At 37.2% G+C, this 17848-nt stretch overlaps 4 protein-coding genes across 4 annotated transcripts in view; 1 reads left to right on the forward strand and 3 right to left on the reverse strand.

The window, feature by feature from the left end:
* Flo2 (flotillin-2) overlaps window positions 1–17848 on the forward strand; it is a 121383-nt gene that overhangs the window by 77271 nt on the left and 26264 nt on the right. The gene's annotated exons all lie outside the window — the stretch shown is intronic.
* Window positions 627–5245, reverse strand: LOC143177655 (glucose dehydrogenase [FAD, quinone]-like). Its single transcript, XM_076375726.1, has 7 exons — window positions 5183–5245; window positions 4982–5052; window positions 4176–4609; window positions 3209–3635; window positions 2234–2675; window positions 1629–1908; window positions 627–1103 (listed from the first exon to the last, which is right to left on the reverse strand). Exons 3-7 carry the CDS (start codon window positions 4581–4583, stop codon window positions 672–674), a joined length of 1989 nt encoding a protein of 662 aa, XP_076231841.1. The 5' UTR covers window positions 4584–4609; window positions 4982–5052; window positions 5183–5245; the 3' UTR covers window positions 627–671.
* Window positions 5584–11020, reverse strand: LOC143188714 (glucose dehydrogenase [FAD, quinone]-like). The gene is made up of 11 exons (XM_076393119.1): window positions 10951–11020; window positions 10801–10876; window positions 10593–10688; window positions 10468–10536; window positions 10361–10387; window positions 10311–10317; window positions 9762–10193; window positions 8744–9173; window positions 8027–8447; window positions 7415–7694; window positions 5584–6809 (listed from the first exon to the last, which is right to left on the reverse strand). Exons 1-11 carry the CDS (start codon window positions 11018–11020, stop codon window positions 6423–6425), a joined length of 2295 nt encoding a protein of 764 aa, XP_076249234.1. The 3' UTR covers window positions 5584–6422.
* On the reverse strand, window positions 12049–16200 carry LOC143177658 (glucose dehydrogenase [FAD, quinone]-like). Its single transcript, XM_076375728.1, has 5 exons — window positions 15861–16200; window positions 15308–15737; window positions 14084–14504; window positions 13185–13464; window positions 12049–12703 (listed from the first exon to the last, which is right to left on the reverse strand). Exons 1-5 carry the CDS (start codon window positions 16185–16187, stop codon window positions 12314–12316), a joined length of 1848 nt encoding a protein of 615 aa, XP_076231843.1. The 5' UTR covers window positions 16188–16200; the 3' UTR covers window positions 12049–12313.

Below are 17848 nucleotides of genomic sequence, written 5' to 3' on the forward strand. Positions count from 1 at the left end.
CAATTGAATCAGTGTATTGAAAAATGGTAGAAGTCCGAAATTAGGTACTTTTGATATAAGAAGCAAGTTCCTATATGATGATTACCTCATTTATTAAAATTAGATATTTTCAGATAATCTCGAAAATATGTCTGGATCTCAGAACTAAGAGTGAAGAGGGGTCTCGTTTACATTTTTTCTAGAAAAATCTACTGAACCAAATGAGTCAAAATTCGGCGTGCATTTCATACACACAATGTAGAAGTTACATACATTTTTTTTATTCGAAATAGGAGTTGTACAATGGATACATAAGTACAAAACATATTTATTGGCATATGTTCGTGGTTGCATAGCTAGAATCGAATGAGCTGCGTATCCATGATAATTGATTTTAAACAAAACAGTGAACGAGTAATTTTTTTTCTCCGATGATTCAATCATTGTACTATTTCAAATGATTTCGAGTAGTTCCCTGCTGACAATAAGTACTAAGTATTAACACAATAAACAAGAATTTGACAAGAACTAACACATCACTTAGAGTACCTTCTACAGTTCTTTTGTTAACATTAATATGATTCACATGAAGTAACAACTTACTTAATCAGAACTACTTCGATTGAATACAAAGATTGAAATAAAAGTCTAGTACATATTCTAATGTATTGAATTCAGCTATTTCACATGTATTAAATCAAATTATTTAACAAACCACCAATGATACCCTTATCACTAGTTTCCTTCTTAGGGCTGGGGTGATAGCCCCAGTCTTGCTTAATCATGTCAGAAGCTTTTTCGGCGATCATGATTGTTGGCGCATTGGTGTTACCACTCGTAATGTGCGGCATGATCGAAGTGTCGACCACTCTCAGGTTCTTGATTCCGTGAACTCTTAATCGATGATCCACCACCGCCATTTTATCTGACGCAGGTCCCATTTTGCACGTGCAACTTGGATGAAAATTCGTCGCACTGTAGTGTCGAGCGTGACATCGCCAGTAATTGTCTGTGCTGTAATCGTAGTGCTCACATCCTGGCATTTTATTTGGATTCAGTCGAGCATTTAAATTCTTCATCGTTGGAGTGTTAATGATACGGGAGACGAACTTTGCTCCTTCGATCTGTATTAATTAAAGTGTGAGTCGTATTAGAACGGAGTTGGACCTAATCCATGGGAAAGATAGAACGATATTATGGACACAAGGAGTAATAAGAATTAATTCTACTTTGAAGCATCTTGTCAATACATATTCCTCGTGGATAATATTCTTGAGTCAAAGGGAGAAATGAGTTGAAATTTCTCCAGTGGCATTAAGAATGACAAACACCTATACATATATACATATACAGAAATACCTGATTAAAACTTAATTACTGACACCCAGTTTCTAAACACATAGACTTCAATTAATACATGTCGTTATTGAATATTTCTAAAATTATCATGATCTTCATTCTTATGTAGAAAATTGAAGAAGTTTAAAAAATATTTCGAAGCAAAATAAAAGAATGCAATCTGCCACACTGTGTGTCAGTAATTAAGGGTGAAGATTATGCTCTTCACGCCTAGTTATAGTCTGGTTTGTCATCCACACTACTTTCTTGTCCTGTCTTTCAAATTATTGCATAAAATTGTATTTCCTTACCAAGACTTCAAGATCATGGGGGTCTTCGAAGTAATTGGGGACAATGATGGGATCAGTGCTTGGATCCTTCGAGCGCAGTCTAACGTACCCTCTACTTCGTGGTCTCATGAGTAACGGAAGAGCTTCGAATGTATTCTGGAGCAAGAGGTCCTTGAACATGCTGTTATAGACGTCTGGCGCGACGTTGAAAGCACTTGCAGACACGCCGACGTCTGACGCTTCGGACCCACTTGCCCAAATCACTTCTATGTCTGGGTAATCTCTTGCTGGGTTTTCGTATCTGGAAGTACGCAATACGTCCTTGGTTCAGTTTTTTAAATACACGAACTGACAGCAAAAGAGAATATATTCTGATTCAGAAAAAATAGCATTATTGTACTGAGACTAAAAAAATACTGAATTTAAATTAAATCTTTCCGTGTATGTAAAAGATATCTATTTTTAGTATTTCTTAGTATCTGAGTTACAATTAGGCGTGACAGTGCTACCATCTTTTTTTATATCCATATCGTGAACGACTTTAAATTTTATTAGAAACTTCGTTCCTTAATATTGGCTATGGTGGATCAGCAACGATTTTTATCCTAAAATTCTAGAATACTCACTTGGTGTTAATAAAAGATAACATTGCAGCATACGTCGACGAATACAGTATCCCATCACGTTTCACGATAAAGTCTACCAACGCTTTCAACGAAAGTTCTTGTATCGTGAAAGTGAACGCTGACGATGCCGATGTTAGCGATGGTAATATAGGCAATGCAGACAAGAGCCCTTTAACGGGCCCCTCAGGAGGACGATCTACCACGATAACCATACCACCCACCCCCACGTGATCCTGTAGATTCTCTCCCACGCCAGGCAAATTGTGTATCACACGAATTCCTAATTGCTCCAAGTGCTGCTTTGGACCGACACCAGATACAGATAATAATTGTGGCGATTTTATGGCACCAGCTGACAAAATGACCTCACGTCTAGCCTTCACCACGTATGTCAATGGTCCTGCTTTGAATTCTACTCCGTACGCAGTCTTCGATATTTCGTCTGTAAATTCAAGGAATCAAGTAGTTATCGCATAATTCACTGATTTAAATAACTATTAACTGATGTACCAAAAATAAGTAACATTGAAAAGGGCAAAAGCATGGTCGAGTATTAGAAACGACATGTACATGATACTTGACTAATATAACTAGACAGGTTGGAGCTTGAGCCCAATAATAACTCTATGGTAAAGCCTGGTGATAATAAAACAAACTGGTGATTCTTGGATATGTGGGATGCAAAAAGTTCTAATACCATTCCTTCGCTAGACGTTGAAGTAAACGCAGGCAGTATGCTAATCGAGGAATCACTTAGTTACCTCTTATGAACTAACCAATCACTGATTACCAAAAGAAACTTCAGTTTAGGTATCTTCTTTCCTAGTCTAATCACCTAACAACGCCAGGAATGTAGGTACATATTCACTTTGGTGCAACTCAGCATTACTTGACGGCTCATCAGCAAGAGTTAATTGACATAATCAATGATGACCACTCATAACTACTTAAGGAAAAGGATAATAAACGACTTACCTATCAAAATTTTCTGCACGACAGAGTGAACGCTAATGTGCAGATTGCTTCTCCCCGCGGCAGGTTGAAGGAAGGCCTTAGCAGTACTGCAACGCAGTCCATCCCTCAATGTACCAGGTGTATACGTAAATCCAGTTTGCTGAGCACCATTTACATCCACCTCTTGGTAACCAAGGTCTTGGCCCGCTCGTAATATATGTGATGTTATGGGTAAGGTATATTTAAAATTCTCGACAGTCAAGTATCCACCGCTGGAATGGTAGTTGGGATTTAATTTAGGAATCCTATTATCCTGGGACTTCATGAAGTAAGGTAACACATCGTTATAGCTCCATCCTGGATTGCCCATCCTCTCCCAGTTGTCGTAGTCTTCCCTATTAGCACGAACGTACAGCATAGCATTCAGTACGCTGCTGCCACCAAGGACCTCGAAAGTTTCAATCAAACGTTGATCACCTTATCGTCACTGAACTTACTTAAGTACACTTATCCTTGTTTACCACAATAGGAATAAACTTGGTTACAGGAGGTATTGCCAGATATCGGGACAAAATATTTTCCAGTGATGATATAGAGTAGAGGAGAGTGGAAAGAGGAGTGGAGCTAGATCGAACTGAATGTTATCGATATACAGGATGTTCAACAAGAGGCATCAGAAGTTATAAGAAGTGATTCTACAGGCTAAAAGAAGACAAAAATCAAGACTGATATGTTGTATGTACTAGCCTAAAAACGTATGATCTCTACAATGTATAGTGCCCTATCAGTAGCCAAATATTAGGGTTAATAGTGAAGGGTTAACAAAAGCAAGCAACAAGAGGCGACATTGTCACCAGTAACAGAAACATGAAGAAATTACAACAACAAGAGGTGACTTTTCAAGAAACACAGAACGATAACAAAATGTTGCTCGCTGTTGCCTCAGTAGAACCACATCATACAAAGAAAGTCAGGTAATAATCGATACCTTGCCACGCGGCCAAGCGCTTTGATGGTGTCTCAGCGCTAAGCAGTAGTTTCCCGATGGTTCCGTTCGATACTGCCAGTCTATCGGAGTGTTCTGGTAAAGCGCGAATGTCAAGGGCACATCAGCAAGGGGCGGTTGATTCGTACCAGCTTCCAGCAGCAATATTTGCCAGTTCTCGTTCTCTGATAACCGATTAGCCAGCACTGAACCAGCGCTACCACCCCCTATTATTATGAAATCATAGGTGTCGCGGATCTTCGACAGTTCCACTGGTATTATTCCATCCTCCCACGTGGATATGTCTGGTCTGAATATAATAAGTATCCCCTGCAGTATAGCCATAAGGAGTATTTTTATCCCATACGCTGATAATAGTTGAAGCGGAGAGAGAGGCGCAGCGGTCGCCATCGTGGTCGTTGTCGCTGATAGTTTCTCTAAACAAGGGTGGAATATACAGGCTGTTCATAACTTGTATGTTAGTAAATTTTATTTGTACAATGACGTGAAGTGCTTTTATGGGTGGTTAAGTGTAGGCAGAGTAAAGAGAACGCTCGTGTTTAACATATGATAGAGTCGGTAATCGGACTGTGGGTGTTCTTAGAACTTTTTAAGAATTCATTCTTTGCATTGAGCTTAATTATGTTAAAATTAATTTTTTAGACGAATTTCTTTGAACAAAAATTTCAATTCGAAAACTTCACTTTTGTGAGAATTATTACCTTTTTTATGTTTGTCGTACTAATTAAAATACATGTTTGAATTCAGTGTAACAAATGACATAAAAATATATGTATTCAAAATTTTACCTTGAAAATTAGCAGTAGTTGATTATCGAGCCAACGTCTCTCTCTAGAACTGTGCTCCCTTTGATTTGTACCTGAACATTAATTTAAGCTCAATTTTGTTGCAAAAGGAAATTCGAATAGTTTCTTAGTCTTCATCAACTTATGTTAGAAAAATGCACGACTTTATTTGTTCACATTACGGCGTGTGAATTATTTACTTACATTGAGGACTCAGGTGGACATCGCTGGTGCACAAAAGAAATGTTCGCGGTTTTGTGGAGTGGAGCTTATAAAGCTTAAGGCGATCCTTAAGTAAGTGATTAAAGTAGACAATGGTGGGGGCAGGAAGTGTTACTGGAGTGGACAACTTTGACAAACTCAGCTTGTCATGATGTCTCTCATTTTTCTAGTAAAGAATATTCCCTATGTATTATTGTATATTATCCATAAGTGTTTGTTATTTATCAGAAAATAAGGGACAAGGGATTACCATAAGTCTAGTATTTTTAGTCATTTTTCGACATGTTCGAATATTGATATAAAGATCTTTTTATTTTCGCCAAAAATCGAATTTGTAGCAAAAAATTTCATTTGATACGGTACAGAAGTCAGATTAATTTTGACCACATTTTCGAAATTATCGCTACATACTTTTTTCCGCTAATGCGCAAACAATTCTAGCGACACTACTATCAGTTTATTCTTTGTTATAAATCATACATTATTATTTGCGGAAATTTACGTTTAGGCTATTTCCAAGAACAATAAAACAGTGTACACAGGTGCATATTAGACATTAAATTGTCTATAATGGTGATATGTGCCAAATATTCATGAAACATTTATTTTCTCATATTCTGCTACAATGTCTCATCAAACGATGTGCTGTAATGAGCTTTTACTAATTGTTCAAGTCTTCCTCGTTACCATGAACATACATCGAACAGTTCAGTAAACTCGTTCCACTAAGAACATTGGTACAATAATTTTCGTGGATTTTCGTGGATTGAATTTTTCTAAAACGACTAAGTTTCATAGTGACACATATTTATCGACTAAATACTAATGTAGAGATAATCGCAGTTACAACTAATTAAAGTCTAATAATTAAAGTTAAAGATACACGTTTCCTTACAAAATACAAGTTCATGAAGTTTAAGGCGATCGTTAAATAAGTAATGAAGCGGATAATGATGAAAAGGAGACGTGTTATTCGTGTGAAACATTTTGACAAGTTCTACTTATCCTGACGATAATGCAAAATCATGGCAAACTACTCAACTGATGCATGTAAAACTGAAAATTGCAACTAGCGAGGCAAGGAAGCAACTTCCTATATGATAATCACTTCATTTCTATAAAAAAATTGCAAATAAAAAATTCTATTGTCGACGTAACAGTACCACATGCATCAATCTAATCGTAAAAACTAAGTATCATTCTTATCACCACTTTTTGTTTGTTAATTCCTAGTATCAGCACTTCTAACACCCCAATCTTCCTTAATCATGTCAGCAGCTTTTTCGGCGATCATGATCGTTGGCGCATTCGTGTTACCATTAGTAATACGCGGCATGATCGAAGCGTCGACTACTCTCAACCTCTTGATTCCGTGGACTCTTAGTCGATGATCCACCACCGCCATTTTATCCGACGCAGGTCCCATTTTGCATGTCCCACATGGATGATAAATCGTCAGGCTGTAATGTCGAGCGTGACATCGCCAATAATCGTCTGAACCGTATTCGTAATCCTCACATCCAGGCACTTTGTTTGGATTCGGTCGAGCGTTTATGCTCTTCATTGGTTTGGTGTTCGTAAGCTTATGGATGAACTTTGCTCCTTCGATCTGAATTAATTAAAATTTGGTCCGTATTAGTACAGCGTCAGACATAGTTCATATTAATGTTTGAGTTGAAAGAGTAAATCAGCTGTGTGTATGAGACACAGAGTGATCAATTTATCTGGAAATTCTGTAATGAGTGTTGGCGGCACTTACAATGCTAACAGCAATTACAATCAATGCTGCTAACACTCGAAGGGTTTCTAGATAATCTGATCAGTCTGTGTACAGGATGTTCGACGACAGGTGTCAGAGATTTTAAGAAATGCTTCTTTGTGTTAAAATAAGACAATAATAAGACGATTAAAGGCGTGTTTGTAGTGTCGTTTTAGAGTTATTAATTGGTGCATAAACGTCTGACATTTCCGTGAATTGTGTCTGACTTGGGACTTATTCTACTGCTAGCGTACATTAGTTAGACACAGGACACAGGGAAGGCAGTAGAATAAGTCTTGAATCAGCCACATTCGATGTGCGTTTTAGACACGAATCTAAAAATGATATTTTCACTTTCTTCTTATTTTAGTGTGTAGAATTACCCCTCCAAATTTCAGACACCTGTTGTCGAACACCCTGTACAATATATACATATATAAAATCGTAATTCTTACGATGATATCGAGATCGCGAGGGTCGTTGAAATAATTGGGAACGACGAAAGGATAAGCGTCTGGGTCCTTCGAACGCAGTTTAATGTATCCTCTACTTCGTGGTCTCATCAGCAATGGAATCCCTTGATACGAATTTTGCAACGCGATACTGCCATACATGCTGTCGTGGACTTCTTGCCGGATATTAAATGACGTCGAAGTAACGCCACCATCTGAGGATTCACCGCCACTGGCCCAAAAGATTTGTATGTCTGGGTAATCATCCGATTGGTTGGCGTACCTGAAAATTTATTCCTCCAATTTTAGGCACATCTAGAATGATCGTAACACAGAATGAGCTTGAAAATTTCTTCTTAAGAAATCTGCTACGTAGAAGTGAAAATATTTCGGGTGTTTATCTAATAAGTGTTAGTAAAAACACAAATGGAGGAATCTCTTTTTTTTAAATGTAGAAAATGAAATGAAACACAACATATAATTTCTTGTAAACAAGACATAAATTTTAGACAGATTTTTCAATATTTCCTATCACTTGTAGACATATTTTTCAAGAAGTCCAAACCTGAAAATATCACATCGTAGATTTTCGTCTTTAGATCCCAAAACACTTACTTGCTGTTAATGAAAGACATTGCTTCGGCAGTCACCACGGAGTACAGTGGCCCAGTACGATCTATCACGAATTCTTTCATCGTTTCCGGAACTATAACGTCCTCCAATATAAAGGAGAACGGTGGGGGTGATAATAGAGGCACGTAAACTCCTTGCGCGTACTCAGGGGGTGGATCTATTAAGTAAACGAGACCACCCATTGCCACGTGATCCTGCAGATTTTCTCCTACACCAGGCGAATCGTGTATCACAGGAATTGATACTTCTTCCAGATGATTCTTGGGACCAATACCAGATAACATTAGTAGCTGTGGCGATTGTATGGCACCAGCTGACAAAATGACTTCTCGTCGAGCTTTCACCTTGCTTTTTAACGTTCCTACTTGAAACTGCACACCGTACGCAGTTTTGGTTTTTTCATCTGTGAATTTATGGAAACAAGGAATTAAGCTCTGAATTAGTGGAATTGCTAATTGAACAATTATTAACCGATGTATTTATTATTATATATAATATATTTCTCATATTCGATTGCATTATACTGAATACTTTCGTAAGGTAAAAATTTTGAGAAGACAACTGTTTAAAGTTGTTACGCCACCAAGCTGACACTGGGTCAAAAATGACTCATCAAGTTGATTACACGAGGGTTAGAATATAATATTGTGTATATACAACACCAAGCATCAAAGAGTTAAGAAGAAATGAAGGTTCTACCTATTAAAATTTTGTCCACATTCGTTTTAAGACTAATATCCAGATTCTTCCTCTTCGACACAGGTCGAAGGAAGGCCTTGGCAGTACTGCAACGAAGTCCATCCCTCACCGTGCCGTGAGAAAACGTAAATCCAGTTTGCTTGGCACCATTTACATCCAACACCTCGTAACCCATTTCAACACCAGCACTTAATACATTGTTGCAGACAGGAAATCGATGTTTAAAATATTCAACCGTCAAGTATCCACCGGTCTGATGGTACTTAGAATTTTGATATTCAGGGATTCTCATATCCTCAGACTTCTTAAAGTAAGGCAGTACAGTCTCATAGTTCCATCCTGGATTGCCCAGATTCTCCCAATTATCGTAGTCCTTTTTGTTACCACGAATGTAGAGCATAGCGTTCAGTACACTGCTTCCTCCAAGAACCTTAGTATAAATAGTAAACAGTGATAAGAAATAATTTCGAATGTAAAAAATGAAGTAAAATTTTGTCAGGCATGAGCTTTTGTACAGCAAGAAGCAACTATGATTCTGTCGTTCATGACCATCCTGGATGTTCATAGACTGAACCTGTGTAAAGCTTTAGAATATGATAGCAACACGTACGACTAACAGTTACAAAATAGCTCTACCTAAGTCAGACTTAACATTTTAAGAATAAATCTATGTAAATACCTATTCATTACTACCATATTAATATCAATACAGGGTGATCAGTTTAACTGAAAACCCTCTAATAAGCAGCACATTCAATGCTAACAGCATCTACAATAAATGCTGCCAACACTCAGACGGTTTCCAAGTAAACTGATCACCTTGTATTAATATTAATGAGGTAGTAATAAATAGGTATCTACATAGATTTATCTCTAATATCCAGTTAAACTGATCACACTGTTTTGAAAGGACTGAAGTTAGGTGCTCCCCCATCATCCCTCTTATTCTAAACTGTTACGTACTCCCTAATATTATATGCAACTTATTCTATATCATTGAGAATTAGATCCTCGATACCTTTCCACGTGGCCAACCACACTGATTATTGTTCATCGCTAAACAATACTCTTCCGATGGCTCTGCTCGGAATTGCCAGTCTATCGGGGTGTTCTGAAGAGTCATGAACGACACAGGCACATCAGCCAATGGTGGTTCATCTGGACCAGCCTCCAGCAACAACACCGTCCAGTTTCCTATCTCTGATAAGCGATTAGCCATTACTGCACCTGCGCTGCCACCCCCTATTATTACGAAATCATAAGTATCTTGAATCTGCGATGGAATCACTGGTTTCACTCTGTGCTCTCTGTCAGTGATATCAGGTCTATGTATCATGAGAAGCGTTTGCAGCAAGACGAGAAACGCCAATTTTGGTCCATATGCTATTGCAGTCTCGAGGGGGGAGAATCTCTCGTCTGACAATGGTCTTCTAGTTGGCCGTGTCAATGGCTGTCGATAGAGTTCATGGTGAATTATATATTATACTTACAATATTTGGGTCTTATATTTTAGATTACTGTGCGTAAGTATTATGCACTTTCACATTATGGAAAATGCATAAAGCACATTTAAACTAAAATTCTGTAATATAGTTTTAGCTACAGACCTTATCTCACACGATTATTTTATAAGGTTTATAAATACTAATGAGATTAACATTTTAGTAAAGTGTCCACATACTTATGCACGGTAGTGTATTTTTTTCATATAAAATTCCTATCACATCTCTTGTACCAATTGTTTTAAGAACTGTATATTTATATTTTCTATTGTGAATCGCACTGCCAATGTTCTGTTAAAAATTTCAATTTACTCTTGTCACCGATATTTTAGGAGCCTCTCATTAACTCAGAATAAGTACGTGCTACATGTCCTATGAGAAGTTCCCTAGAAAGCATTGGGGCAATGGTTTCTGGACGACTACCCATAGGACACCAGTAGTACCTACTATTAACATTTTAAGGACTGGAGACAAAACTTGATATCATTCTACAACCAACATTTTTGGAATAAAGAAGAAATTCTACGTCTGTTTCACTTCTATCACAAAATATACCAAAAGGAAAACGCGAATTGTAAATTTGAAACACGTATTTTAATCAAATTTATTATCTTCACTTTGAAATATTCTTCTAATCAGTTGAAACTACAAATACACTAGTAAAGCAATTATTGATAAAATAGTAAACTGAAACCAAAGGCGTACCCTCTGCGTATAAAAATTCTCCATATCTTGGCGCGTTTTTCTTAGGAAAAGCGTGTTTCACGTGTATCATGAAAAAGATTCACTGACTAAATGAGAGCAAAGTGCCGCTGTCAGTGTTGCTTTTCCATTTCTGCTGTGTCAGCGATCATTTCTACACGTCCGAGCACTCCAACGCAACTCCGATGCTATGTTTTTACGCGAAACAAAATATTTATTAAACGTATGGGCGTGTGTGCGAGGCATCGATTCAAAAGAAAGTCGGAAATGTATTTTCTTCATCGGTTCGACACGTACGCGGTATTTACGTTCGCAGGCTGTGTATAAAAATGAACGACTTCCTTCTTTCGCATCGCTTCGCCCGAATGATTTACTTAATGAGGACTTGATGGACTTGAGGACTGAGATGGGCGCTGTTGGGCCAAAACTAAAGGCCAAAACAGTTTTACAGAGTGCGTCATATAAATCCTTATGTGCAGCTTGGAGATCGTTAAATAAATAATAAAATAGATAATAATAAAGAAGAAAAGCATCGCCAGTGTGAGAAACTTCGACAAGTTTTTTTTATTCTAATATCTTCAATTTCATCGTTTCTATTTCCTATCGTAATATCGTTCTAATTATAGAAAACGTTACAAGGATGCAATAAGAACATAGTGGAATAATATAAAATAATATTCTCGAGTGGTTATTGTAATTGCACGATGTCAGACAATTACTAAATGGCAAATTATTATTATAGGAAATTGATGATTTATAAACTAGACTGGTAACGTATTTGCTTGTTAATAATATCGATTAATTTAAAATAGACATTTACGCGGTATCAGGAATTGGCTAGTAAAACTTACTTCTAGACTACTTCCAGCAGTAATACAACAGTGTATTCAGGTGCATGTTAGACTCTACATAGTCTATAACGATGTTCATTAAATATTAATTTTCTCATTGCTCGCTATAATATATCGCAACACGATGCATTAAGTACGCGTAACTTGCGTTCCTGAAAACTGCTCGCGTACTCTCTTCACGTGAAGCTAATTTTGAGCAATGTGGTTTGAATAATAATAGGAAAGAAATCTTCAACAAGAGTAAGCATATTTGAGCTATCCAGTATGATTCATGAATCGATATCTTAATCCAAAAAACGACATAGCTTTTAAAATCGCATAACATGTCAATGACGTCACGCAAACGTCATTTGAACCCAAGTGGTTAATGGTAGAAGTATATCAACTGTTTATTAAAAGACTCACTCACAGCAATTATTTCAATGAAATAAATTTTATTGCCCGAATTCGAAAAAAAGTTCCATTTCTAGCATTTCAAAGAACTCACAGATATTCTAATCACAAGTTCTCCCTTGCTAAACCCTGCTACCAGGTGTTCTCACACCCCAATCTTCCTTAACCATGTCAGCAGCTTTTTCGGCGATCATGATTGTTGGCGCATTCGTGTTACCACTAGGAACACGCGGCATGATCGAAGCGTCGACTACTCTCAACCTCCCGATTCCGTGGAATCGTAGTCGATGATCCACACAGGCCATTCTATCCGACGCAGGTCCCATTTTACATGTTCCATTCGGATGATAAGTCGGCATGCTGTAATGTCGAGCGTGACATCGCCAATAATCATCTGAAGGGTATTCGTAGCTCTCACATTCAGGCGTTCTGTTTGGATTCGGTCGAGTGTTCAGGCTTCTCATTGTTCTGGTGGTGGTCATGAATTTGTGGATGAACTTTGCTCCTTCGATCTGAAAGAATCCAAAATTTCATATAGTATAGTATAGTATAGAAAATGATCTATATTAATGTTTAACTTAGGATAGTAAATAAATTGTGTCTATTTCAAGTAGCTAGGGTAACGACGATAATATTTTTCAGAAATGACGAGGTTGTGATTCTTTTGGCAAAACACGTGTCCAATACTTTTGTCAGAAGAAGTTGGGTGGAAAATTTGAAAAAAAAAATTGGTCACCCACAAGTCGAGGATCACCCACCCTCCCCTTGTCGGAGTTATTCAGTGTCTGACTTGGGACTTATTCTACTGCTGGTGTACATTAGTCTAGTCAAACGCCGGTATTAATTGTTCTCTGTAAAACTCTTAAAATTCGTGTCAAATATTTCGTCTATTTCCATTTTTGTCTTATTTTAACATCTAAGATCACCCCTTAAAATTTCTGACACCTGTCGTCGAATACTCTATGTACATATGTGTGCAGTCGTATTTCTTACGATAACGTCGAGATCGTGAGGATTCTCGAAGTATTTAGAAACGATGACAGGATCAATGTTTGGGTCCTTTGAACGCAGTCGAATGTATCCTGCACTTCGTGGTCGTAGCAATAATGGTACTGCTTGAACCGTATGGTTGGATAAGATGTTGCCACATAGGTGGGCTAAGACATCTGGTTGAAGGTTGTGTGCCCGTGAAGCGCTATAACCAGCTTTGCAGTCGCCACCACTGCTCCAAAAAATTTGTATATCCGGATGATCATCTGATGCGTTTGCATATCTGGAAGTATAATTCATTCATTCAGAATGCGCTTGAACATTCTCATTCAGGACATGAGATTTACCTAAGTAAGGCATTACGTCTGTCCAATAAGCCTTATCTTTAAAAAACAGAAACTGAGAAACTGTCTCCAAAGAAAAAAAAAAGGTGAAGATGTAGATTGAACTAATTTTTGTCCATTAAAAAATATACATCTATTTCGAAGATTAATTTTTCGTAATTATTATGAGAAATGAGTTTGAAATTGAAATATCATACAGTAAACCCTTCTGTAACGTAGTTTCCGTACAACGCGAAACAATAATTGCGACGTCCCTCCTATAACATGGTACTATTAAACCACAGCTTCCATATAACGCGATGTCTCTATAATATGCACACTTTAACACGTTCGCGACGGGGCCTGAATTCACTGGCCGCACCGTGGGGCGGGGAATTCACTGTATGCGGGACATTTCTGTATGCACCACCAGTGGTACACCCCGTCGCGAACGTGTTAATTGTTGAAATTAATGGGGAATTCCTCTCTTTTCCATGTAAGACAGTACGAATTAATCGCGTTATAGGAGAGTTGACTGCATTACGAACAACTTTCGACTTTAAATCCCAAATTACTCACTTGGTGCTAAAGAAAGACATCAGTTCGGCTACTGGCGTAGCGTACAGTGGTCCACTATGGTTCGCGACGAAACTTGAAAGCGAGTCTGGTCTAATAGCTAATTCTGCGTTGGCTGAGAACGGTGGTCGTGTTTCTTCGTCTGGGTAAATGTCTTCAACGTATTCAGAAGGTGGATCTATTAAATAAGTTAGACCACTCATTGCCATGTGATCCTGCAGATTTTCTCCAACACCAGGCGTATCTTGTATCACAGGAATTCTCATTTCTTCTAGATGGCTTCTTGGACCAATACCAGATAGCATCAATAGCTGTGGTGTTTGTACAGCACCAGCTGACAAAATGAGTTCACGTCTAGCGTACACCACTCGTCTCGATGTTCCTATTCGGAATTCTACACCCCGCGCGGTCTTGTTTGCTTCGTCTGTGAATTCAAGGGGTCAAGAAGTACTTGTAGAATTCACTGATTCATATTTGAATTAATTAAATTACTAATTAAATAAATATTAACCGAAGAAATAATATGCGGCTTTCGTTCGACGCGATATTACAACTAGAATTAATTGATTCTCCTAACTAAAATGTTTTAACTTACTCTTGATGGTTTTAAACCCTTAGGTAATTTTTACGCTAGAGTTGAAACATAGTACGTATACGTAAAGCAAAGAATTAGTCATGTCATACCTAACTAATAAAATAGAAAAGTGTTGATTCAATAGTGTTATTGTTATCGCCGGGTTCAATGTCAATGTGCTATAGGCATATTGAACGTGATAATTAATTACTTCAAACTTTGTGCTAATTTTGCTTTTTATCTAAGTAGCTTAGCCACAGGAACTTGACTTTACAAACACTTATATAATATTTTGAGTAATATCGGGTAATTTGAATTGAATTCAGGGGAAAATCACGGTTCTTAGTTGACCTAAAACTAAACCAACTAATTGGTTTTCAGAAATCTTGTAAAATATAAAAAGAAATATTGTTAATTTTAAATAGCACATTTATCTAGACTCTAGACTAATTACCACTAATTTGGAGTCGATATGTAATTCGAATTTAAATTTTTTAAATATTACATATACTAATTATGGCTTCAGCGAAAATTCCATAAATCCTAGTTGCAATAATTATTCGTTGTTTCTAGTATTTTTTTCACCAGCTGTATATGATAAAAATCGACCTAATATCGTATGTCAAAAAATTATAAAGTAATAAAGAACTCACCTATTATAAGTCTTTCTACCATCGTGTTAAGGCTAACATGTAGATTCCTTCTGTTCCGCGCAGGTCGAATGAAGGCCTTGGCAGTACTGCAACGAAGTCCATCCCTTAACGTGGCATGAGAATACGTAAACCCAGTTTGATTGGCACCATTTACATCCACCACTTCGTAACCCATTTCAGTACCTGCTCTCAGCATATAACTGCCTACGGGATATCTATATTTAAAAGTTTCGACCGTCAGGTACCCGCCAGTCTGATGGTACTCAGAATTTTGAAGTTCAGGAACCCTCATGTCCTCAGACTTTTTAAAATAGGGCAATACAGTCTTGTAGTTCCATCCTGGATTTCCCAGACTTTCCCATTTATCGTAATCCCTTCTGTTACCACGAATGTAAAGCATACCGTTTAATACACTGCTTCCTCCAAGAACCTTAATAGAAATAAGTAAAATACAAATAGTAAAATACAAATAGTAAAAATTTGTCAGCCATGAGCTTTTGTACAGTAAGAAGCAACTATGGTTCTAATGTTAAGAAATTTAAATCATGGATACCTTCCCACGGCGGCACACACATTGATTATGTAGCATAGATAGACAGCTTTTATCCGATGGTTCCATGTTGAATTGCCAATCTATCGGTGACTTTTCAAGACTCAAGGACGCTGCAGGCACATCAGATAATGGTGGTTCATCTGGACCAGCCTCCAGCAATAGCACCGTCCAGTTCCTTATCTCTGATAAACGATTAGCCATTACTGCACCAGCGCTACCACCTCCTACTATTACGAAATCATAAGTGTCTCGAATCTCCGATGGAGTTACTGGAATCACTCTGTGCTCTCTGTCAACGATATCAGGCCTGAATGTAACGAGAAACATGTTCACCAGAAACAGAAGCCCCGCTCGAAACCCATACAGCGTCACTATCCGATATAAGGAAGATCCTAGGTTCACCTGGTCCATGATTGTTGATCTTGCCAAACTCTCTAAACAATCGATGCACTACAATATTATATTTAGAACTCATTTTTTGTATAAATTTACTATTGTATCGGTTAAATTTTTAATACATATATAGGCGTCGGAGCCAGAGTGTAATTAAGTCCATTGTACTTTCGTGTGACTTAATATTTTAATATACCTACTTTGCCGAGTTGTGGTTTACAGAATGAGACGAAAATAAAAAATAACTAAATTTTGTTTGAGCTTTCGTTTGTTAATTATAAGCTTTTAAAGAAAGAACTATCATAGACTACCATAACGTATATGTACTTACATTGAGGACTGAGGTGAACACCACTGATATTCAAACTGTACCAAACTGAATATATACTGAATGAACGTTAGAAGAATGTAACGTTCTTGCAGAATACAACTTATGAAGCTTAAAGCGATTCTTAAATAAGTGATAAAATATAGAGTGGTGGGGATGGAAAGCGTCTCCGATGCGGAAGACTTTGACTAGCTCTACTTAAGTTTATATCTTTCAATTTACATTTCTGCTTCCTACTCTACTATTGGGTTCATTACGCAAGGGTAAACAGCAGGTTATTATATTAAAGAATTCCATATTTTTAATAAATATTCAACATGACATTTGTTATTTACCTTTTCGTATATCTACACTGAATACTTTCTTCGTCGTTAAATAATGCTTTAACATTTTGCTGAAAGTTACACCTGTTTATTCTCTTGTTTAACTAATTATACGTTTAATGCTAAATAAAATCTTTCTCGGTGTACAGATCATTTTTTTATTTTCGTTAACACTCGGAAGGTTCATGTTATAAAAAAGTGCAATAAATTTTAATTACTTTGCTATTACAGATTATTCTACATCTTTCCACTGGCGCAAAAGGAATCATACTGATACCTTTAGTTATTTTAATTTTATTAAAATTCATGTAGTATTAGGTACTTGTAAATTTTCATCATTTGTTCATACACAATAAACGCTAATTATACTTCTAGAAAAACGATTATATTTTTGCAAATTATTCTTTATCCACTATGGAATAATAGATTATGTGTGGACTATATGACCTTTGATTTTAGTTAACATTTTTACTGAATTTTTAAATCTTCTTATCCATGTTTATTTAATATTCATATATTCACTTACATAAAATTTCACTTAATAGTATTTTTGTTTAGATCAGCGGTTGATCAATAGATCTTTCTGGTTTTGTTGAATTTTGCACGTGGTGTGCCGACTAAGGTTTAGCTCGAAGGACCAGAGATACCCATGAATTCTAAGTTGTATCTATCTTTTATTTTGATGAATCTTACTTTATACAAAACTGAGTTAGAGGGAGGAGAAAATATTTACAAATAGGAATCCTCGTAACTCCTTAGAGGGAGGCCTCTCTGGGGTAGGTTATGCCCCAAACTCCCACCACAGACATGGGAAGGAAGCCTTTGTCGACAACGCGTGGGGGTAGTGGTTAGACTCCGTAGGGTGACATCACCCCGGAAAGGCCCAAGGAGTGACGGACCCCGAGGGTAGCGGGCTAACGGAAGACGCTCGGGTTTTATGTTTA

The sequence above is a fragment of the Calliopsis andreniformis genome, chromosome 3, assembly GCF_051401765.1.
Source record: "Calliopsis andreniformis isolate RMS-2024a chromosome 3, iyCalAndr_principal, whole genome shotgun sequence".
Classification (NCBI taxonomy): Eukaryota; Metazoa; Arthropoda; class Insecta; order Hymenoptera; family Andrenidae; genus Calliopsis; species Calliopsis andreniformis.